This window comes from Hevea brasiliensis, chromosome 11 (assembly GCF_030052815.1).
Source record: "Hevea brasiliensis isolate MT/VB/25A 57/8 chromosome 11, ASM3005281v1, whole genome shotgun sequence".
NCBI lineage: Eukaryota > Viridiplantae > Streptophyta > Magnoliopsida > Malpighiales > Euphorbiaceae > Hevea > Hevea brasiliensis.
Window position 1 is genome coordinate 97,960,010 of NC_079503.1, and position 23,147 is coordinate 97,983,156.

The window sequence follows — 23,147 nt, forward strand, 5'->3', positions numbered from 1 at the left end:
AGAGTTGAGGAATCAAATGATTGCTTTTAGACTAAGAGAAGATGAGACTCTTTATGAGTCATGGATGAGATGGAAGGAATTGGAGAGACAATGTCCACATCATGCCATTCCTAAATGGATGATAAACTAGAATTTTTACACAAATGTCACTCCTGCTATCAGAGGAATCATTGATGCTCAAACTGGAGGGGAATTCATCATTAAGCATGAAGATGAAGCTTATGAGTTGTTAGAGAAAATAGCAAAGAACAGTCATCTATGGAGTAGTCCAAGAGGGTCAACTCCAACTCAAAAAAGGCAAGTTGCTGGAATGTATGAGCTTGATCCATTCAACATGATCAATGCCAAATTTGATGCACTCACTAATGTCCTTGCTAAGAAAATGGAGGATTTAAGCACGCTAGTTAGTTCATCATCATGCTCTGGAAGTTCTCAACAAGTTACTTATGCAGAAGGAACAATGAGCTATGGAGTAGATTATCCTTCATATGCTTGGAGGAATCATCCTAATTTTTCATGGGGGAATCAGCAAAATCAAGCTTCAACTCAGAACTTTTCACCACAACAACAAGGGCATCAATACCAACAACCTTGGCAACCACCACCTAGTTTTCAGCAAAAGAATGCAAATCCTGCACCTCTACCAAAACAGCAAGAACAAAGTTCCACCACAGAGGCTTTATTACAACAAATTCTTGCTAATCAAACTAAGCATGATGAAGAGATGAGAGAGATGAAGGCAAGGCTGGAACAAATGCAAACACACAATAGGATGCTAGAAAATCAGATTGCACAACAAGCATGCTCATCAAGTACCAATTCTATGGGGAAACTTCCTAGTCAAACAGAAAATCCAAGGGAGCAATGTCATGCCATCACACTGAGGAGTGGTAAAATAGTGCATACTGAGAAGAGTGAAAAAGTTGAGAAGAGAGAAAATGAGAAAGATGTCGAGGGAGATGAAAAACAAGAGAGTGCAGAAAAAGGTAAAGAGGAGGTTGAAGAGAAAGAAGAGAAATACATACCTCCAGAGCCTTACAAGCCACAGCTTCCCTTTCCACAGAGATTTCAAAAAGCCAAGCTTGATAAGCAATTTGGAAGTTCTTAGAGGTTTTGAAGAAGATATATATAAATGTGCCTTTTATCGATGCTCTTTCCCAAATGCCTTCTTATGCTAAGTTTCTGAAAGAAATTCTCTCAAACAAAAGAAGACTTGAAGATTATGAGACTGTAGCCTTAACTGAGGAATGCAGTGCTATCCTCCAAAGGAAACTTCCTCCAAAGCTCAAAGATCCATGGAGTTTTTTAATTCCATGCCACATTGGGGAATCATGTTCTACAAAAGCTTTATGTGATCTAGGGGCTAGTGTTAGCCTTATGCCCCTCTCCATTTATAAGAAGCTCAATATGGGAGATCTTAAGCCAACCCACATTTCTCTTCAATTAGCTGACAGATCAATTAAGTATCCTGAAGGAATTTTGGAGAATGTGCCTTTGAAGGTTGGGAAATTCTATATACCTGTTGACTTTGTCATCTTGGACATGGAAGAGGATTCTAATATCCCAATCATTTTGGGGAGGCCTTTCCTAGCTACAGCTGGTGCTTTAATTGACGTGAAAGGTGAAAAGCTTACTCTTAGAGTCGGAGAGGATCAGTTAGTCTTCAATATTGGCAATGAGAAGAAGAAGCAACATGAAGATGTAGACTCTTGTTTGAAAATTGATATAGTTGATGAGTTAGCAAAAGAGCACTTTAGAAAGAGCTATCCAAAGGCTTCTCTTGAAAGTTGTCTTGTCCATGAAGGGACTATCAATAATGAAAATCCAAAAGAGGCTGTATTTGCACAATATTTGAAGAGTAATCCACCTTGTCATATGGCACCAATCTTTCAACTTGAGCAAGTGGAGAAAAGTGAGGTCAAGCAACCATCTCTCAAAGAAAAAGATGCACCAAAGGTTGTCAAGAAAGAAATGGTTGGATTTTTAGACAAAGCAATAAGGATCTTTTCATGTGATGGAAAGAAAATGAAGTATAGATTCATTGAAGCACCTATTGGAAACAGAGGCAATAAATTCCAATTTCAGCCACCATGAAGTATGAAAAGGGTCAAGCTAAGGACCATAAATTAGCGCTCTTGGGAGGCACCCCAAGTTCTTTTATTTTCCTTTTTGTTGATTTACTTTTATTTACATTGCTTTTGTTTTTATCTTGAATCTCCCCAAATTCAATTTTTGACATTGTTGAATCTTGTCCCTTGTAGATGTATTTCAATGGAGGAAGGTTGGTGAACTGCTGGGGAGTGATTTTTAATCTGAAATTTTGTCCTTTAAACTCTCCCAAAATTGATTGATTTTTGCTGCATAACCTGTGCAGGTTTGCCTCCTGGTTTATGCAGAGAAAAAAAAATGAAATTTTGCAGCAAAGGAGGGGTCTGCAGCAGATGGTTTATGTTTCTTGGTGAGGTTGGTTGTGTAACTTTTAAGTATTTGTGCTTATAATGTTAATATGGTGGTAGGTGAGTCATTTTTGCAGTTTTGAGCTTATTTGGGTTGTGGGATTTAAGGTGGAAATGCTGCATTTTTCTTGGCAAAACTTGGGGAGTCCATTTTCATTTGTGGATAGATGCAACTTTATGCAGATTTTATTGAGTTTTAATGTGCCAAATGCTAATTTGCAGAATTTGATTGAAATGGCATGATTCACAAATGCCTTTTATGCAGGATCCACTTCTACAAGCTTGTGTGATGCAATTTTGATGGACTTTGTATATATTGATGTGTTTTTGGTGAAAATTTCTCATGGTTTATGCTTCATGGAATTATATTTTTTTCATTCTAGGGTATTTTCCACACTTGCAAATCATTTTCAATTGTAATCTCAATCTTGTTGAATTGTGCATAAGCAATTGCATAGCTTGTGCAGCTTTTAGATCACAAATCTTGCCATTTTCTCATTTTGCTAAAAACTGCATAAGTAACTGCATAGCTTATGCAATACTGCATAACCACAATTCTTGCCATTTTTCACTTCTGTTGCAAACTGCATAAGGATGAGCATAGCTTATGCAACTCTGCATAGCCACATTTTGTCAAATTTCATATCTGCCAAGACTTGCATAAGAGGAGCGCATGACTTATGCACTTCTGCATGACTTCAAATCCTGCATTTTCTCTTTCCACCGAGACCTGCATAAGGAGAATGCAAAGCTTATGTACTTCCGCATGACCACACTCTCCAAAAACCAAAACCTGCCGAGACTTGCATAAGGAGTGTGCATGACTTATGCACTTCCGCATAACCACCAACTCTGAATTCCAAAACCTGCCAAGAGGTGCATAAGGGGAGTGCATAGCTTATGCACTTCCGCATGACCACTCTCCCTGAAAATCAAAACTTGCCGAGACTTGCATAAGCGGAGTGCATAAGTTATGCACTTCCGCATAACCACAAATTCTGGAAATCAAAAATCTGCCGAGACTTGCATAAGGGAGTGCATAAGTTATGCACTTCCGCATGACCAACTTTTCTGCATTTTGTCTTTCTGCCGAAATTTGCATAAGGGAGAGCACGACTTATGCACTTCCGCATGACCAACTTTTCTGGAAACCCAAAATCTACCGAAACTTGCATAAGGCAGTGCATAGGTCATGCACTTCTGCATAACTGACCTTTTCCACTACAAATTTCAGCCGAAACCTGCATGACCAAGCGCATAAGTTATGCACTCTTGCACAACCAGTTTTTCACACTCCCATTTTCTGTCGAAACCTGCACAACTTAGTGCATAACTTATGCAGTTTCACACTACTCAACTTCCTGTTATTTCATTTTTGCCGAAACTTGCATGAGGACCTGCATAACTTGTGCACCATCACCTCCATCCCAGCCACCACCTCAACAGCAGCACCCCCATCTAGTTCAGCAGCAGACCATTTAGACAAGGGTAAAGCCATAAAAAATAGATTGATTCTTGATCTATTCTTATTTAGCTTCTAGTAGTTTCCCTTTATATACAGTGTTTACATTTTTAAGGTTGCTGGAACAAATTTAACTTGCTTTTCCTGATCCACAATTCTTTTCATTTTTTTTTCTATTATATAATTCTGCTGCAGTTTTTAGTCCACTGCACAACTTGTGCAGTTATTTATGCAACTCATTTCAAGGTTTTGTGCAGTTTGTATGCAACTTGTGCCTGCTTATGCACTGTATATATTTACATACCTCTGCTGGTGTTTGCACATTTTTCCTTGATATATCATTATGTTGCAGCTTTTCAATATACTGCACAGGCTGTGAAACTCCTTCTGCAAATGTTGTGCATAGTCTGTGCAGTCCCTTATGCAACTCATGCCATACTGCACAGCTTATGCACTCTCCTTATGCACATGTTCTGTACAGCATTTATTCTGCATAACTTGTGCAGCTTTCTTATGCATCACCATCATCTCTAGAATTCACATTTTAGCTGCTAAATCACTGTCCTATGCCAGGTAACCTTTCACATTTGCTTTTCATTTCACTAATACCTGGTTATTCATTTTTAACTTGAATTTCACTATGCACTACCTTAGACATTGAGGACAATGTCCAATTTTGAGTTTGGGGGTATGCATTAATGTTTTAATTTTGATTTTTGCAAAAAGTTTTCACATTTTAATATAGGAAATAGTAAAAAAAAAAAAAAAAAAAAAAAAAAAACATTTCATTCCATTTTATTAGCATACACATACATTGTAATTAGATTGCATACATTATATTGTACATATATACATACATTACACATTATCTAGGAATCATACCATATAGATATTACAAATAGATTTGTTTTATTTAGTTAATGCATTGCTCATTTTTAGGAAACATGCATCATGCATTAAAATCTTTTGCCAAATCCCTTGAGTATTGAAAAGTTGCCTATGAGAGTGATTTGACTTACCTTTAGTTGGGTTTGTGGATTGAAAGTTTCCTAAGAGGTGCAAAGTTTTGAAGTGTTTATCCCTTGCCTATATCTTCTTAGCCAAAAAGCCACCCAATTAGTCCTTTAGAGATTGGAGTGTTTAGAGGGAGTTATTGGATATAAGGTAGTCAAATGATGTCTCACCAATCCTAGAACAAATTTTCTAAACCTTTCAAGGCGAAATTACCAGCTTGTACTTGAAAAGAGAGATGATTAGGCATTCTTTGATTTAAACCTTCTCATTTTAAACCTTTGGCCCTTTTCCTAATTAAAATTGACCCTTGCAAACCCCTTTTGAGCCTTTTTATCCCTAATTTTTCTTGAATCCCTTATTGCTACCTAGCCAATGAACCAAACACTCCAACCCTTTTCATGAGAATAATTATTTACAATATTAGGTACATAAAAAAAAAGAGAAAAAGAAAAGAAAAGAGAAAAAAATATATACAATAAAAGGAAGAAGAAATGCTTGTCATCTTGTAAAAGTGCTAGAATATGTGTTTTTCATTATTGTCATTCAAATTGAAAGAAATCCACCCAAAGTATTAAAAGAAATGAGTTTGGGGGTGGCAATTTTAGGGACAAGCATCAAAAGAAAATGCAAAATACAAGTTTAAAGTATCAAAATGTCCCTCCATTTTTATGTGTTTTGTAAAATATGCTAGCACTTGACAATTCTCATTGCGCATTTCTCCCTTCTCTATATATAAAAAAAAAAAGAGAAAAAGAAAAAAATATAATAAAATAAGAAGTGTACCTTATGTTTCAAAATTGAAAATATTCTCATGCTTTAAATCCTCTTTACCCATATTTCTTCTTAGCCTCATTTTGAACCCCATGGCCCCATTACATCCCTAAAAAGACCTTTGATCTCTTGATAGTACTTGCTACATTAGTAGAGATAGGAGTAGGGAATTTGCCTATGGGATTGGAAAATTATCTATTCATTCATTTAATTCCATCATTCTATATAGAGACACTTTGCCTATTGATTGTCCTAGAATTCCTTTTGAGCATGACTTTCTCTTTTAATTGGTTGGTTTGGGGATTTTGAATGATAATTGACTTGATGGCTAAGCGGTGAAAGCTTGGATAAGCATTAGATTCTTTGCATTTTGAAGGATGGGTATATGGATTGTTGGTGTGGCTAAAGGTGTGTTAAGTTACTTTAATAGGTAATTTTCATAGCTCTTTGGATAAGGCACTCCTAAAAAAAATTTTGCATCACTTTTTAAAGTTTGCTTGAGGACAAGCAAAAGCTTGAGTTTGGGGGTATTTGATGCATACATTTTGCATAACCATTTAGGTTTAATTTCATAGCCATTTTATTTGATTATTAGTCACTTTTAGCTAATTTCATTAGTTATTTAGTTAGTTTTTCATAATTGTCAATTTTGGATTAATTTGTAATTTTTACTTTGTTTTGTAGGAAAAATGGTATTTTTGATGGACTAAAAAGAAATTTTATCATTGAGGAGTGATCTCTACAGCCAAAGATGCCAAAAACAAGTTTCAAAGTTGAAATATACATTGGCCAAATTGCGCATAACTTGCCGCATAAGCCATGCAGATCTGCATAAGGAGAAAAATCACTGTTCCAATACCTGCCGAATTGTGCATAAGGAGAGTGCATGGCTTATGCAGATTCACGCCCCCTTATGCAATCTCACGGAATTGTGCATAACCTATGCGCCTGGTCATGCAGTTTCGTATAAATGAGCCAGAAACCAGCCGAAAACTGCATAAGGGACTGCATGACTTATACAGTCCACTTATGCAGTCCACTTATGCAGTCCCACAAAGATTTCATTAATGAGTTGGCAGAAGATTCTCTCAGAAAATCCCTCCTAAAACACACCATTTTAGGGCTCCATGTCAGAAAATGCTATAAATAGCCTCATTTCCCATTTTAGAAAGGAGACAAGGAGGAATAATTAAAAAGGGAGAAGAGAGGAGGAGCAGCTGAAGAGTCACAAACCTCTCCCACACCATTTCCAATCAGATTTGGAGATTTCTTTCTTTTCTTACATTTTTCCTACATTTCTAGTGTTGAGCTTTTTGTTTCTTAGCTTAGATTAAAGCTTTATTTCCATATAAACTCAGTATATCTTGTAATTATTATGGATAGTGAGTAGTTTTACTTTGATTCTGGAGTAAGGGATGTAATATTTTAGTTATTTTTGTGGATTTGAACTGGGTTAGTCCCAATTTAATGAATTTATGAGGTTTAATCCATTTCTTGTGTGCTTATTCACATGCTTAATGAAGGGCCTCATTAAGTTATGTTCTTAATCCTTGGTTGAAGCACCGAAAGGAGAAAACCAAGTGATAGTTAATCAAGAAATTGGACTTAATTAACTTAGATCTAGAAATAGACTAAGGGTTAAGAGGGTTTTAATAGATTGATTAAAGAACCTAATGGGTCTTGGTTAATTTTAACTCCACGAAAGTAGGATTAAGTTAATTAAGGCACTCTTTGTCTCACTCGAAAGAGTTTTCAAGGGATTTTAGAATTAATCTCCTTTAAACCCATAAATTTCATGGATTGGGCTAGCTAGGAAAAATCCCAAAATGACTTAAATATGAACCCTTAACTCCAGAATCGTCTTTCATCAATTATTGCTTGGAATTTTACTTTTGAGAGTTTAGTTTAATCTCATTTTATTAATTTTCATTATTATCAATTTCTTTATTTTGCGAATTATTAAATTAGTCATTGTTTGAATTTAGTTTTGCATTTTCATATCTTATGCTTCAAATTCCTAAATTTTTTTTATCAATTTGATTAAAATACAATTTTAACATATTTTATTTGACATCAAAAATTCAATCATTAACACAACTTCTCGTAGGAACGATATCTTTTTCTATACTACTTGAACGACCCGTGCACTTGCGATTGGGACACATCACTATGCTGAACTCAAAGACCCCCATGTTTTTCGACTTTGGGTAAAAGAACATTGTCTCTTTTAGTGATATATTTTATTTTAGTGATAGTCCATGTATGCATATATATCAAGAGTTGTATGCTGGTGGTTGTACATGACATAATCACATTTCTCTAATCACATTTCTCCCTGCTGTTGCTGCTCTTGTAAAAGTTACAATATTAATGCCATTTTGATTGTCCATATGCTTGTACGGGTAGTAAGTCCACAGTGGCCAAGAGTCTAGTCTCATTCTTTAACTAGCATAATGCCTATGGCCATGCATGGATAATTTATAATTTTTATTTTTTAATTTAAATTTTAATTATATTTTAAATAAGATAAATTATTAATATTAAATTAATTTTAAATTAAAATTTATCTCTTATTTAATTTAATTTGAATAAATTTTTATCTATTATAATAATAAATTTTTAATTAATTTATAGTGTAATTAATTAAAATACTTATTTAAATTTTTTTTATACATATATTAATAGTGATTTCTATGATTATTTCGTTTAAAATGTAATAAAAATACTTTATTCAAAAAATAATTTAAATATTATAAAATTTTTATATTTTATTTCATAATTTATATAAGCTAATGTTTATTTTTTATAAATTACAAAAAATACCTTAGATTAATGAGAAAATAATATTATTTTAAAAATATATAAATATAATATTTTTTTATTAATATAATAAAAAATATTAAAAATACATATTATTTTTCAAAAGACAAATTTTATAATTTTAATACGGTAATTTTTATTTTTTTTTAATCATCTTTATTTGTAACTAAATTTTGATGCAATCATATTTGTAATTTATCTTTAAAATTCTACTTCTATATAAAAATATAGTTTGAGAGATAATTTACGCATAAAAATATAGATGTTTAATTTAAATTCAAAAATAATTCTATTAAAAATTAATAATAAAAACTATGGATAATTAAAATATTAGTTATAATTGCATTAGAGATATAATTATAATACAATAAAATATTCAAAATTTTAAGAAATATTAAATAAGAAATTTATAAAAAAAATTAATAATTAAATACATATTAATTAAATATATTTAAATAAATAAATTTTGAGAATGATAAGTAATAACTTTTGAAAGAAATAATAAAAAAATAGCGCAAATCGAAAAAGAATTGAGAGTATTTAGGTGAAATGAAAATATTTGATGAGAGGAAAGTATTTAATGTATATCACATGTCTTATATGATATATTATATATAGATAAATAAATAAAAATTATTTAAATAAAAAATTAATTTATAATTAAATATTATTTAATTAAAAAAAGTAGCAAAAGTATTCAAATTTAATTTTTATAATATTAAAATATTTCTTATTTACTTGGCCGTTTCAGTTGAATAGCCATAAGTTGACTATTATAATAATAATAATAATAATAATAATAATAATAATAATAATAATAATAATAATAATAATAATAATAATAATAATAAATTTTAGAAAAGTGAAATAAAAAGAATTTTAAATTATTAACATAAAAAATAATACATACTAATAATAAATAAGTCATATTTTATTTTTATAACTTTTTATATAGATTACACTTTTTATATCTCAAATTTTTTAACAAATATTTCATAATAAAAATAATAGAAAATATAACAATGCAACAAAAGTATTTATTAAAGATATAAAATAATTTAAAATTAATTAAATTATATGATAGTTGATTATAAGATAATAAATTAATGGCCAATTTTCTTTAATCTAATGGCCATCAGTGACCTTTTATTATTATTATTATTATTATTATTGAGGATTACATGTGGTAAATGATATTTTTACATAAAAAAATTTATAAAAAATAATATAAATAATTTTTAAATATTACATTTAATCATAAAAGATTTTTATTTTTAAAAATCAAAATTTAAAGAAAAAGATAATTTAAATCATAAATGTTAAGATAGTATTGTAAATAATAACAATAATTAAAAGATAAATAAAAAATTAAATAATTATTAGCATAAAGATATTATTTATGATTGATTATGAGATCACAAATTAATTGTCAATTTTCTTTAAACTAATGACTATCAATAATCTTATTATTATTATTATTATTATTATTATGGAGGGTAACATGTAGTAAATAATATTTTTACATAAATGAATTTATAAAAAAGTAATTTTTAAATATTGTATTTAATCATAAAGGTCTTAATTTTAAAAATCAAATTTAAAAAATAATAATTTAAATATAAATGTTAAGGTAATAATAATAATTAAAAGAGAAATAAAAAAATTAAATAATAATTAATATTTATAAAATAATATAAATAATTTTTAAATATTATATTTAACTACAAAAAGTTTTAATTTTTTTAAAAAATAAATTTTGAAAGAAATAATTATTAAAATAATAATAGTTAAGATAGTATTGTAAATAATAATAATAATAATAATAATTAAAAGAAAAATTAGAAAATTAAATAATAATTAGTATAAAAGATAATATTTATAGAATGTGACACGTAGTAATCTTTTCAAAAAAAGTGTTATGTGTCATTTTCTTGAAAATACCTCATATATATATATATATATATATATATATAGAGAGAGAGAGAGAGAGAGAGAGAGAGAGAGAGAGAGAGAGAGAGAGAGAGAACGTGACACGTAGTAATCTTTTCAAAAAAAGTGTTACGTGTCATTTCCTTGAAAATATCTCATATATATATATCGAATATAAAATTAAAATTAAATGTTAAAATTATGAGAAATTAATATTCTATAAATAGTATATGAAATTTAATAAATATCAATAAATTCAATTCAGCTATTTTTTTTTTAAATTGCTAATAATAAAATTGACATATATAAAAGGGAAAAAATTGCTAACAATAAATTTAATTTAATATTGCTATAACAGTTTTACAATCTTATATGATAGTATAAGAGAAAATTTGACTGTTTTAAATATTATCATGTAGTATAAATATAATAATTTTAAAATTTTATGTGACAATACTAAATAAAAATCTATTTATTTTATATACATAAATAGATAGATATCCAAAAAGTCAGTTATCCTAGGATCTCATTGGGCTTATTGTTCTATGAGCATATTTATTTAGGACGTCATTTATGATCTTTAAAGCCAACATGTCCATGTGTATTGAAGTACCTTTAATAGTGATATAAAGTAAGAAAGATGTAGCTTGATATCTGCTAGCATATTTTACCTATAAATAAAATAGCAGAAAACATATGTGCGCTTCATAGCAACAGCCTTGCGTGTATTTCTACAAACATCTTATAATCATTGTTGATAATATTATCAGTGCTGTCTCAATCAATTAATAAGCTTTCCCAGTGTCAGTTGTGGAAGATCATAAAATATAAAAAATTTATTTGTCACTCATATTCCATCTTGAAATGGTGGCTGTGGATGGCTAAATGGGTACGGTCGACTCATAGTTTTGGACGATTGCCCACTGAAACGCATAGTCAGGACTTTTGGGTTGATGGGCCTTGTATATATAAACCCAAGAATAGGACCAATTCCATCCCAGAGTTTGAACTTTGAACTCTCCGTCTCAGAGAGAGTCGATATTTTCAAATAAGAGAAATGCAGCCGCCCAATCCAGACTTGTATTTCTTGGAATGATAATTGAAATCTCAAGCTGCTATTTCATCCAGTCTTCCTCATTCATGTACTTGCATCACCAAACCATAGCAACTGGAAAATCCCACAGCTTGTGTTATGGGCACCCAATGCATATATGTATTCAATTTTCATTACAATTACGAAGCTAAGAATAGAAGGAATATGAAGAATTAGAATTAATAAACTTGTATATTGATTTTAATTACATTTTATCGCTCACATGATATACAAAAAGAATTTGTCAAGAAAAAAGAATGAATCAATGCGGATTATGGGCAAAAAATCAATTCTAATAATCAGAAAAGCTTGCTAGCAAATTCATCTATGGTGGTTCCTTCTATTCTAGAATAAGTGGATTTTTGGGCAAGATCTCTAAGCTCTGACATGCTTCTTCCCAACTGTAATGCCACCTTCAATTCAAACATTTCTCCATCTTCTCTTCTATCAATATCTGTTTCTTCTAGTGAAGACTCAATTGATTCCTCTACAAGTGAGAAGAATCCAGCGCAGTTTCTATACATTTCAACTACCATACCAACCTGCCCAGAATGCTCAAACGTATTAACTGTGGTAGCTAATGCACCTGCAGCCACCGCAACTATTGCTGCCCAAGAGCCGTTACCCACAAATGCAGACCCAGCAGCTGCAATACCTGTGAGCAATGGACCTGAGATGGCTAAAATCTTGTTTATCTTCAATGCCAAATTTCCTAGCCTCATATAATCTTCCGTATCTTTTCTTTTTATCACTTCAATAATCTCTCTCATCTCCACCTCTAGCTCCTCACTCCATCCATTCTTTCCAGGTCTTTTGCTTTTTCTTTGGAAGTCTTGAGATTTGGGCCACCAAAAAGTAGGCTCAAATTTTGCAGGGAACTTCTCTATCATTTTCCCCAGCAAAGGAAGTGGGTAAGCTTTGTCAAGAGCCAATACCTTGTCCATCGCATCTTTCACGTCCAATTCAGTAGGATCATAAAGAGCAAGTGTAGTTTGTATTTGGCTATAAAGCTGCCTAAATAATTTTGTAGCATTACGTTGCTCTTCCGCAAGCTGTGAGGGCTGGATCTTGTTCATTATAAATGACATCCCCATAGCTGCAGTAAACAAGAATGTTGACGATAGCTTCAATGCCAAAAGAGGAGCTCCGGCCCCACCAGTTGCCGCAACACCAGCCATGGTTGTAGCTGTGAGAGTGATCATGTTAATGGAATTCAAAAGAAGTTTGTTCCAATTGTCACGTTGCTCGCCCACATTCTTGTGCATCTCCACTCTATCAGCAACAGCCTCTAAGATTGCATAAAGCTTGGCTGTTGCTTTAGATGTTGAAGAATTGGCAAAAGGTTCTTCATCTATTCTGGGAAGGGTCACAATTTTTTCTATTTGTTTCGTGTTTGTGAACCCATTTCTTAAAAGCAGATCCTCAACCAAGTTTGCAGATGGTGTTTTTGGAACTGGGAAACGGATTCTTAGAAGCTTAGGGACAGAAATTGCAGCATTTATTCTTTTTGATGAAGATGATGCCCTTGAGGAGGAGGAGGAGAGGAGATTTGAAGCTTGCAAAGAAGCCATATGATGAATATGGGGTTTGAATTCTTCAGTTATCTCTCTGGTTTCTTTCTTTGATGTTCTGGTAGGTGATGAATCTGATGATGGATGAAAATGGAGAGACGCCAGAGAAGCTATTTATATTATGGGATAGTAACCAACATAACTGAAGAGAAACGGTCACGGGCGTTGGATATATGGACTGCCCGATTGAGTTGACTGGACTCATTCTTCCTTCATAATTTTCAAGTTCAAAAACGTATATTCTCCCAGGAGAGCTTGGGCTTGGGAGCCATGGATGACATAGTAAAACTTATTAATTATACGCAGCTACTTTCCACCTATAACTATTAGGTTAAATTATTATAAGGTCCTTAAATTTTGCCAAAATTTATTAGTTGGTCCCTAAAATTCTTAGAGGCAATTAAAACATCCATGTTAATTCAAAATATGATACTTAGTCTTTTTGTTACCCTTTTGTGAGAGGCAGCACAAAAATGTCTAAAATGTCCCTGAATACTATCTAAAATTTCATTTATCAATTAAAACACCCAAATCACTATTTGAATTCTCTCTCAAAAGTCTCTCTCTCTTTCTCTCCCTCTTTTTCATTTTCTACCATAAACAACCTACAGCCCTATTTCGGTATTGCGATGTTGCTAATAGTTGATTTTTCTTTCAAAAGTGTTTTAAAATAGTATAGTAGTAATTTTTTTTTTCAGAATTCACACTATTAAGTCCCTTATATTTTAATAATGTCTCTATTTGATCCCTTACATTTTATAAAAATATAACTATTTAATCCCCACAGTTTGATAAATATACATTGTTTCAACCTTATCATTATCAATAAAAAAAAAAAAAAGCATACGTTCCCAATCCCAAAAAACACAGAGCATGCAAATGCGCCTTTAACAATCCTACAAAATCATAGATATACTATCGCTTACAACCCATTTTTACCAATTCCACTCATTTCCTACTTGCTTTTCACTACAATAAAAACAAAAAACAAAATGAAAATAAACAATATCTTCAAGACTCCCAAGAGCAAATATGTTAGAATAAAAAAAAACTTTTGAAAAAAACTAGAAGGTGTAAAGAAATAACACAACACAAGAACAAAGTGAACTTATTTTTTATTCAATAAATCAAAAGACTCACCTCCACAGACATAACAAAACAAGCTATAAATAGCCACACTCATATAACTGAACTCCTAGAAAACAGAACGACACTTAATAACAATCCCACAAAATGAGGATAACTAGTAACAGTTCCTGCAATCATGAGATTTATTGCTAAACTCATCAAGACCACTTCCTACTAGCCATTAGTGATTTGAATCACATTCCTAACACCCCCTCTTGAATCAAATTCTCCCATCCCAAGCTTGCTTCTTAAATTACTAAACTTGGAATATGGCAGCGCCTTTGTGAAGATGTCTGCAATCTGTTCATCTGAATTGCAGAATTTCAAGCTGATTTCCTCCTTAGCTACTAGCTCCCTTATAAAATGGTGCTTTATTTCTATGTGCTTAGCTCGACCATGAAAGACGGGATTTTTTGTCATAGCTATAGCTGAGCTACTGTCACTGTAAATCTCAGTTGCCCCCTCTTGCTTCATGCCAAGGTCAAGCAAAAGTTTTCTCATCCACACAGCTTCACATGCTGCTGCTCCTCCAGCTACATATTCTGCTTCGCACGATGATATGGCAACCGTAGGTTGCTTCTTTGACCTCCATGTGACTACTCCTGACCCAAGTGTAAAGCAGAATCCTGTTGTACTCTTTCTATCAACTGATGAACCCGCCCAATCACTATCACAATAACCCTCCAGTTTCAGAGATTTAGTTTGACAATACCAAATCCCCAAATCTAGAGTTCCTGCAACATACTTTAACACTCTCTTAGCTGTTCCATAATGGTGTTTTGTTGGTTTGTGCATAAATCTTGATACCAAACTCACAGCAAACATGATATCCGGTCTTGTATGCGTGAGATAAATCAAACCACCAACTAAACTTCTGAATCTCTGCGCATCAGCAGCTCCAGACCCATCTTCCTCCTGAAGTTTCTCATTCACATTCATGGGTGTCTCTACTGCTTTGCACCCGTTCAGATTGAATTTCTTCAAAAGATCCATTGCATACTTTTTTTGAACTATGAAAATCCCCTCCTTACTTTGCCTTACTTCCATTCCCAAAAAATAGTGTAGCTCGCCCATATCTGTCATATCAAACTTCTGCATAATTTGACTTTTAAATTCCATAATTAAGGAGCTGTTAGTCCCCACATAAATCATATCATCAACATACAAACATACTAACAAAAAATCATACTCCCCACAGCTCTTAATATACATTGTTGGCTCATTTTCACTTCTTTTAAACCCACATTGTAGAAAGTATGTATCTATTTTCATGTACCATGCCCTAGGGGCTTGCTTAAGTCCATATAAGGCTTTCTTAAGTTTAAAGACCTTACCTGGACTTTCTTGATTAACAAACCCATCAAGCTGAACTACATAAACTTCCTCACCTAGTTCTCCATTAAGAAAGGCAGACTTGACATCAAACTGGTAGACACAAAGCTTGAGATGCGCCGCTATTGATAATATTACTCGTATTGTTTCATATCTTGCCACAGGAGAGAAGGTTTCTTCAAAATCTATCCCTTTCCTTTGTGCGTAGCCCTTCACCACTAGCCTTGCCTTGTGCTTTATTAGAGTCCCAGCTGGATTATATTTGGTTTTGAATACCCATTTCAGACCTATAGCTTTCTTATTCTTTGGTAGCTCAACCAAACTCCAGGTTTCGTTTTTCTCAATTGCTGACATTTCCTCCTCCATTGCTAGTCTCCACTCTGGCCTTTTTGCTGCTTCTTCATAAGAGGAGGGTTCGGTAACATAAAGAGCAAAAGTGCATGACTCATAAATCTCTCTAAGTGACCTTGTCTTCATAGGTGATGTCTCACTATCATCATCATCATTGTCTGTTTCTCCATTCGAGGAACCTGCAACATTGTTAGACAAATTTAGGCCAACGCTTGACCTGCTCACTAAGTTCGATCCAACTGGACTTGCAGCAGAATTTGATTCTGAAGTGGTCATGCTTCCAGTTTTCCTGCTATGTATTTCCTCACCATCTTTAATCTGAAACACAGGAGCTTTTCCTTCGTCTTTCCATTGCCAACAATCTTCCTCATTGAACACTGTGTTCCTGCTTATAATCACTTTACCAGTTGCTGGATTATAGACCCTATAAGCCTTAGTTTGTGAGCAATAACCAATAAAAATGCACTTAATTGATTTTTCTTCTAGCTTATGTCTTTCACGTGCATTAATCATTACGTACACAATGCACCCAAAAATTTTAAGATGCTCAACTGAAGGCTTTTTACCTGACCACGCCTCATAAGGAGTTTTGTTAAGAACAACTTTTGTTGGTGAAACATTGATCAAATAGACGGCAGTAGTCACCGCCTTCGCCCAAAATCTATCAGGTAGCCCCTTACCTTTCAGCATACTTCTCGCCATTTCAACAATTGTTCTGTTTTTCCTTTCCACTACTCCGTTCTACTCTGGAGTGTAAGGTGCAGTCAGCTCTTTGTGAATTCCGTGCTTCTCACAGTATTGATTAAATTCTTCAGAAGTGAACTCTCCTCCCCTGTCAGTGCGCAAAGTCTTCAGGCTGCTTCCCTTCTGCTTTTCCAAAAGAGCCTTGAACTTAACGAAATACTCAAAGGCCTTTGATTTAAATTTGAGAAAATACACCTAGCTCATCCTACTATAATCATCGACAAACAGTAGGAAAAATTTACTGCCACCCAATGACTCAGTTCTCATGGGACCACACAAATCGGCATGTACAAGCTCCAACGGCTTAGTTGCTCTCCAAGATTGACCAACTGGGAATGGCCTCTTGCTTTGCTTCCCATACATGCATCCCTCACATACTACCCTAGTTGTTTCAATTCGTGGAAGACCACTAACCCTCTCCTTTTGAGCCAACAATCTCAATCCAGTTGTATTTAGGTGACCATATCGAAGATGCCAAAGTTGAGAGGCATTCTTAGACATAGTGACCATTGCATGACTTTCCAGTTCACTGAACACTAAGGGGAACATGCGATTTTCAGCCATATGTACTTTGGCCAAAACATGACCCGTTGCTTTCTCAGTAATAGTGCAGCATGTTTCATCAAAGAAAATAGTAAAACCACTAAGTAAAAGCTATCCCACACTCAAAAGATTGTGGGCCAACTCTGGAGCATATAGAACATTAGAAATGAGTTTACTTTTCCCATTAATAGATTTTACCTCAACTATACCTTTCCCCTCTACTTGGACTTGCTTGTCGTTTCCCAAACGAATCACCCTTCTTTCAGTTTCATCAAGCTCTCTAAACATCTCTTTCATCCCAGCCATGTGGTTAGAGCAACCACTATCTATGAACCATACAGCTTTTTCTTTCTTTCCATGCTCCATTAACGCCATGAACAGAAATTCTTCTTCTGTTGCTTCAGTTTCTTCAACAGCAAACTCTGCTTGACTACTTTTGCAGTCTCTTGCAAGATGACCTTGTTTGCCGCATGTGTAACATTTCCTCTGTTCCACCCAACCTCTGCCTCTGCCTCTTCCTCTTGAACCACCACGTCCTCTTCCTCTACCGCTACTGTTGTTTCTCCCTTCATCTTGAGTAGAATCTCTCACGGCAAAAGCTTTTTCTTCACTCTTCTCTTGTGATCTGTTCAATCGATCCTCATGTGCCTGCAGTGACCCCATGAGTTCATCCACAGAGTAGATTGACAGATCCTTTGACTCCTCAATTGCTGCAACTACGTGATCAAATCTTGGAGTGAGACTTCTCAAGATCTTTACAACGATAGTCCCATCCGTGATCTCTTCTCCGTACGACTTCATGTGATTAACAACTGCTCTTGTTCTCGATAAAAATTCCTGAACCGATTCACCGGATTGCATTGACAGTGTCTCAAACTCCCTTCTCAACGACTAGAGTTTGACCGTAATAACTTTGGATGAACCCTGAAATTCAGTTTTCAGAATCTTCCATGCTTCCATTGAACTTTCTGCTGCTGAAATTCTTGAAAAAACACTTTTATGAAGTCCTTGCTGAATGAAAAAAAGTGCTTTTGCATCTTTCTTTCTATTCTCCCTCAATTTTGCTTCATCATCAGTCTCACTATACCCATCTTCAACCACCTCCCAAGGCTCCTGAGACTTGAAAAGTGTCCTCATCTTGATCCTCCAGAAATCGAAATTCACACCCTTGAAGACTGGAATCATAGACTGCAATGAGTTGGATCCTGATGAGGCCATTGCTGTTCAAGCCAGAAAGAAGAACCAGGCTCTGATACCAAAATGTTAGAATAAAAAAAAACTTTTGAAAAAAACTAGAAGGTGTAAAGAAATAACACAACACAAGAACAAAGTGAACTGATTTTTTATTCAATAAATCAAAAGACTCACCTCCACAGACATAACAAAACAAGCTATAAATAGCCACACTCATATAACTGAACTCCTAGAAAACAGAATGACACTTAATAACAATCCCACAAAATGAGGATAACTAGTAACAGTTTCTGCAATCATGAGATTTATTACTAAACTCATCAAGACCACTTCCTACTAGCCGTTAGTGATTTGAATCACATTCCTAACAAAATCAACCTATGATCTTCTTTTAGCTTCATAACCTCATCTTTCACCTCATTTTTCAGTTTCATAAACTCTTTCTTGACCACATTTTCCAACTTCATAACCTCTTCCTTTAGCTCATTCACTTATTGATACTTAACAATATGCCATATTGAATAGTTTCGACTTTGTTCAGTTGAAGTGGAAGTTGATGATGGCAGCCTAACACACCATCCCTAAAATGGTCGACATACATTGTCTATGCAATAGTGATATGGGCAATTAGGGTTTTTTGCAGATTGGGAAATTCTCACCTCACATCTCTTCTCACATCTGCAATTCACAGCCATGAACCTCGCATCCCATCCACTCACAATGCTAGTGTCACTTGAACCAGACATTGTGATGGAAACAAATGAAGAAACGAAGTTGGGAAACAAGGAAAGGTGGACGTTGCAAATATGAAAGACAAATAGCATATAGCCTGAACAAATGGGCAAAGGAGGAAGGAATATATAGTCGGGGTGTTTTTAGGGCTATTAGGGAATAGTAACAGAAGGACTATATTTATCCTATTTTAAATTAATAGGAATATTTTAATTGTTTTTAAGAATTTTAAAAATCAACTAATAAATTTTAAAGAGCTTATAATAATATACCCAAAATATTAAAATAACTTCTACTTGTGATGATATCATTGCCTTTGACTTTAGAGAAACTATATATATATATATATAAACCCTTCAAAGTTACATGTCCTTTCCCACTTCGTAGTTCTTTCCCTTCCAATATAAATGGAGGTGATCTCACAGCAGCACTATGGATTAAACTGTAGCAAATTCCAGTATAGACCCATATAAATTCTTGATAATTATTTCTATAAGGTTACAAGGTTTTTTATTCATGATTATCGAAACATTAGTTCTTTATATTTTTAATATATTTTAAAATAATGAATTCTATTAATAATTAATTTAATAATATTACAAAAATTAATGGTTAATTTTTTTATATAAAAAAACTCCTTCAATAAATGTGGCCGTGGAAATATTTGAATCAACCTATAAGATTTAAATTTTTTTTTTAAAATTTATATTTAAATATGAAAGAAAATCACCATATAAAAAGTTAATTATAATTGTCGCTAGTGATGATTTGCAAATATGCATTTGGGTGATTCCCTTATTCTCATTTTATAAACTTGTCAAAATTTATATAGTGATTTTTATTTTTTAAAATGACTTAATTACTTTTTCTTTCAAGAAAAAAGCTCTTTTTTAATTTACCCAAAAAATAATTTTCATTAATCAAATTTTCCTAGGACTCTAACATTAAAAAAAATACAAAAACATGTCATACTCCAAGTAAATTTTTATTTTATTCGACTCTTATTGAAATTTAAATTCGAGATTTTATAATTTTAGAGGTCATTTTAATATATAAAGCTAAAAATCAATGGTGAGAAACAAGTAAATAGATTTTCATGTTTTTAGTGATCTTACATGCTCTTCAGGTATGTTAGATTTTAATGTTGCAGAATTACTTGCCATTCAAAAGGCTCTTATCTTTTGATTATTCTGCCGCACTTATGTCCGAATGCTGTTAGTATTTTTTTGTCATCTGATTCTCAAATTGTTGTATCTTTGGCGCCTTGCTTCATCTCTCAGTTCTATTGCTAATAATCTTTTAGCTCTTCAGACGTTGTCCAACATATTCTTAGGGAAGCAAATAGGCTTTGTTAAGGAATTGGATTCGCCACTATCTATTAATTACAGGGATAGAGCCACACTTGGGCTAGAAGGCCATTGGCTCCCTAAAATTTTAAAAAATATTAGAGGCATATTGATAATTTGATACTTATAAGTATAAATTTAAAAAAAAAATAATAATAATTAAGAAAAAAAAATTAAGAACAGCTATCTATTAATTGCATGCATATTGTGTCACTCCTGATTGTTTACCAAAAAATTTTAGATTTTTTATTTGTAACATTAATATCATATTTAAATCATGTTCTACTTTGCAAATTATATTAAGATTTATATTTCCTGTTTAATCATGATTACATATTATGAGTTGGAGATCACAAATGGAAAACAATTATCAATAGAACCTCAAATTATATATAAAATTAATTATGAGCAGGAGTTAATTAAGCTAAGAACAAACAAGAAACGATCTCTTTTGAGCATGAATAATAAACAGATTCTTGAGTATTGAATACATTTCCCTCTGTATACAAAAAGAATTTTTTCACAAAAAAAAATGAACTAACGGGATTAGAAATATGGACAAAAAAAAATTATAAATATCAAAAGATTTTGCTAGCGAATTCATCTACTTCGACTCCATCTATACGAGAAGATGAAGATTTTTGGGCAAGATCTCTAAGCTCTGATAAGCTTCTTCCAAGCTGTAAAGCCATCTTCATTTCAAACATTTGTCCATCTTCTCTTCTGTCAAAATCTGTTTCTTCTAATGCAGACTCGATTGATTCCTCCATAAGTGAGAAGAATCCAGCGCAGTTTCTATATATTTCAACCACCATACCAACCTGGCCAGCATGCTCAAACGTATTAACTGTGGTAGCTAATGCACCTGCAGCCACTGCAACTATTGCAGCCCAAGAACCGTTACCCACAAATGCAGACCCAGCAGCTGCAATGCCTGTGAGCAATGGGCCTGAGATGGCTAAAATCTTGTTTATCTTCAATACCAAATTTCCTAGCCTCATATAATCTTCCGTATCTTTTCCTTTTATCACTTCAATAACCTCCCTCATCTCCATTTCCAGCTCCTCACTCCACCTATTCTTTCCAGGTCTTTTGCTTTTTCTTTGGAAGTCATGAGGTTTGGGCCACCAAAGTGCAGGCTCAAATTTTGCAGGAAACTTCTCAATCATTTTCCCCAGCAAAGGAAGTGGGTAAGCTTTGTCAAGAGCCAATACCTTGTCCATTGCATACCTCACGTCCAACTCAGTAGGATCATGAATAGCAAGGATAGTTTGTATTTGTCTCTGAAGCTGCCTAAACAATTTTGTAGCATTACGTTGCTCTTCTGCAAGCTGTGAGGGCTGTATTTTGTTCATTATAAATAAAATCCCTGTAGCTGCAGTAAACAAGAGTGTTGACGATAGCTTCAAAGCCAAAAGAGGAGCTCCTGCCCCACCAGTTGCTGCAATACCAACCATGGTTGTAGCTGTGAGAGTGATCATGTTAATGGAATTCAAAAGAAGTTTGTTCCAATTGTCACGTTGCTCACCCATATTCTGATGCATCTCCACTCTATCCGCTACAGCCTCTAAGATTGCATAAAGCTTGGCTGTTGCTTTAGATGTTGAGGAATTGACGGAAGGTTCCTTATCTATTCTGGGAAGGGTCACAGTACTTTTCTCTATAGGGATTGTGTTTGTGTACCCATTTCTTAAAATCAGATCCTCAACCAAGTTTGTTGATGGTGTTTTTGGAACTGGGAAACGGATTCTTGGAAGCTTAGGGACAGAAATTGCAGCATTTATTCTTTTTGATGAAGATACAATCGAGGAGGAGGAGGAGGAGAGGAGACTTGAAGCTTGCAATGAAGCCATGCATACGATGAATATGGAGCGTAAATTCTTTAGTTTTCTCCCTGGTTTCTTTCTTTGATGTTCTGGTTAGATGATGAACTGATGATGGATGAAAATGGAGAGACCCCAAGAACCTATTTATAATATGGGGTAGTATATCGAACATAACTGAAAAGAAACGGTCATGGTTGGAAATATGGACTGCCCGATTGAGTTGACTGGACTCATTCCTTCATAATTTTCCAGTTCAAAATTATATATTCTCCCAATAAAGCTAAGGCTTGGGAGCCATGGATGACAGAGTAAAACTTATTAATTATACGCTGCTACACTCTAGCTATTAATATTAAAATAACTTCTACATCTGATTAATTATAACAATGCCTTTGACTTCAGAGAAACTATATACATATATCAAATACCTTCAAAGTTACATGTCCTCTCCCACTTCATATATAGTTCTTTCCCTTCCAATATAAATGGAGGAGGTCTCCTCACGGCAGCCCTATGGATTAAACTGTATCAAATTAGAAATTTTGAATTTCTAGTCTAGACCCATATAAATTATTGATAATTATTTCTAAGTTTTTTAAGGTTTCGTATTTCATACTTTAATTTACGTCAAAATAAATAATCAAAAAGATATTATTATAATTTTTATACCTTTTTCGGTTCTTGACTATGGAAACATTATTTCTTTGTTATTTTTATATGGTATACTATTAAAATAATTTTTTTACTAAATGTTAGAATTTACAATAAAAATTTTATAATGACATTAATTTTGTTATTTATAAAACTAACATATAAGACAGGAATATGAATAATT

The 23,147-nt window shown here is 33.3% G+C and overlaps 2 protein-coding genes and 1 non-coding gene across 3 annotated transcripts; all 3 read right to left on the bottom strand.

The window, feature by feature from the left end:
* Positions 1-108, bottom strand: LOC131170869 (small nucleolar RNA R71). The gene has a single exon (XR_009141634.1). It is a non-coding gene; the product is annotated as a small nucleolar RNA R71 (small nucleolar RNA).
* An 11,610-nt stretch (positions 109-11,718) lies between these two features.
* On the bottom strand, positions 11,719-13,206 carry LOC131170483 (probable F-box protein At4g22030). Its single transcript, XM_058129514.1, has one exon. It carries the CDS (start codon positions 13,114-13,116, stop codon positions 11,845-11,847), a length of 1,272 nt encoding a protein of 423 aa, XP_057985497.1. The 5' UTR covers positions 13,117-13,206; the 3' UTR covers positions 11,719-11,844.
* Positions 13,207-20,935: 7,729 nt separating this feature from the next.
* LOC131170484 (probable F-box protein At4g22030) lies at positions 20,936-22,414 on the bottom strand. Its single transcript, XM_058129515.1, has one exon. The coding sequence runs from the start codon at positions 22,337-22,339 to the stop codon at positions 21,065-21,067; it is 1,275 nt and encodes a 424-aa protein (XP_057985498.1). The 5' UTR covers positions 22,340-22,414; the 3' UTR covers positions 20,936-21,064.
* Positions 22,415-23,147: the final 733 nt, after the last annotated feature.

Coding starts and splice junctions, on each gene's coding strand:
- LOC131170483 (XM_058129514.1), bottom strand. CDS start 13,116: ATGGCTTCTTTGCAAGCTTCAAATCTCCTCTCCTCCTCCTCCTCAAGG.
- LOC131170484 (XM_058129515.1), bottom strand. CDS start 22,339: ATGGCTTCATTGCAAGCTTCAAGTCTCCTCTCCTCCTCCTCCTCCTCG.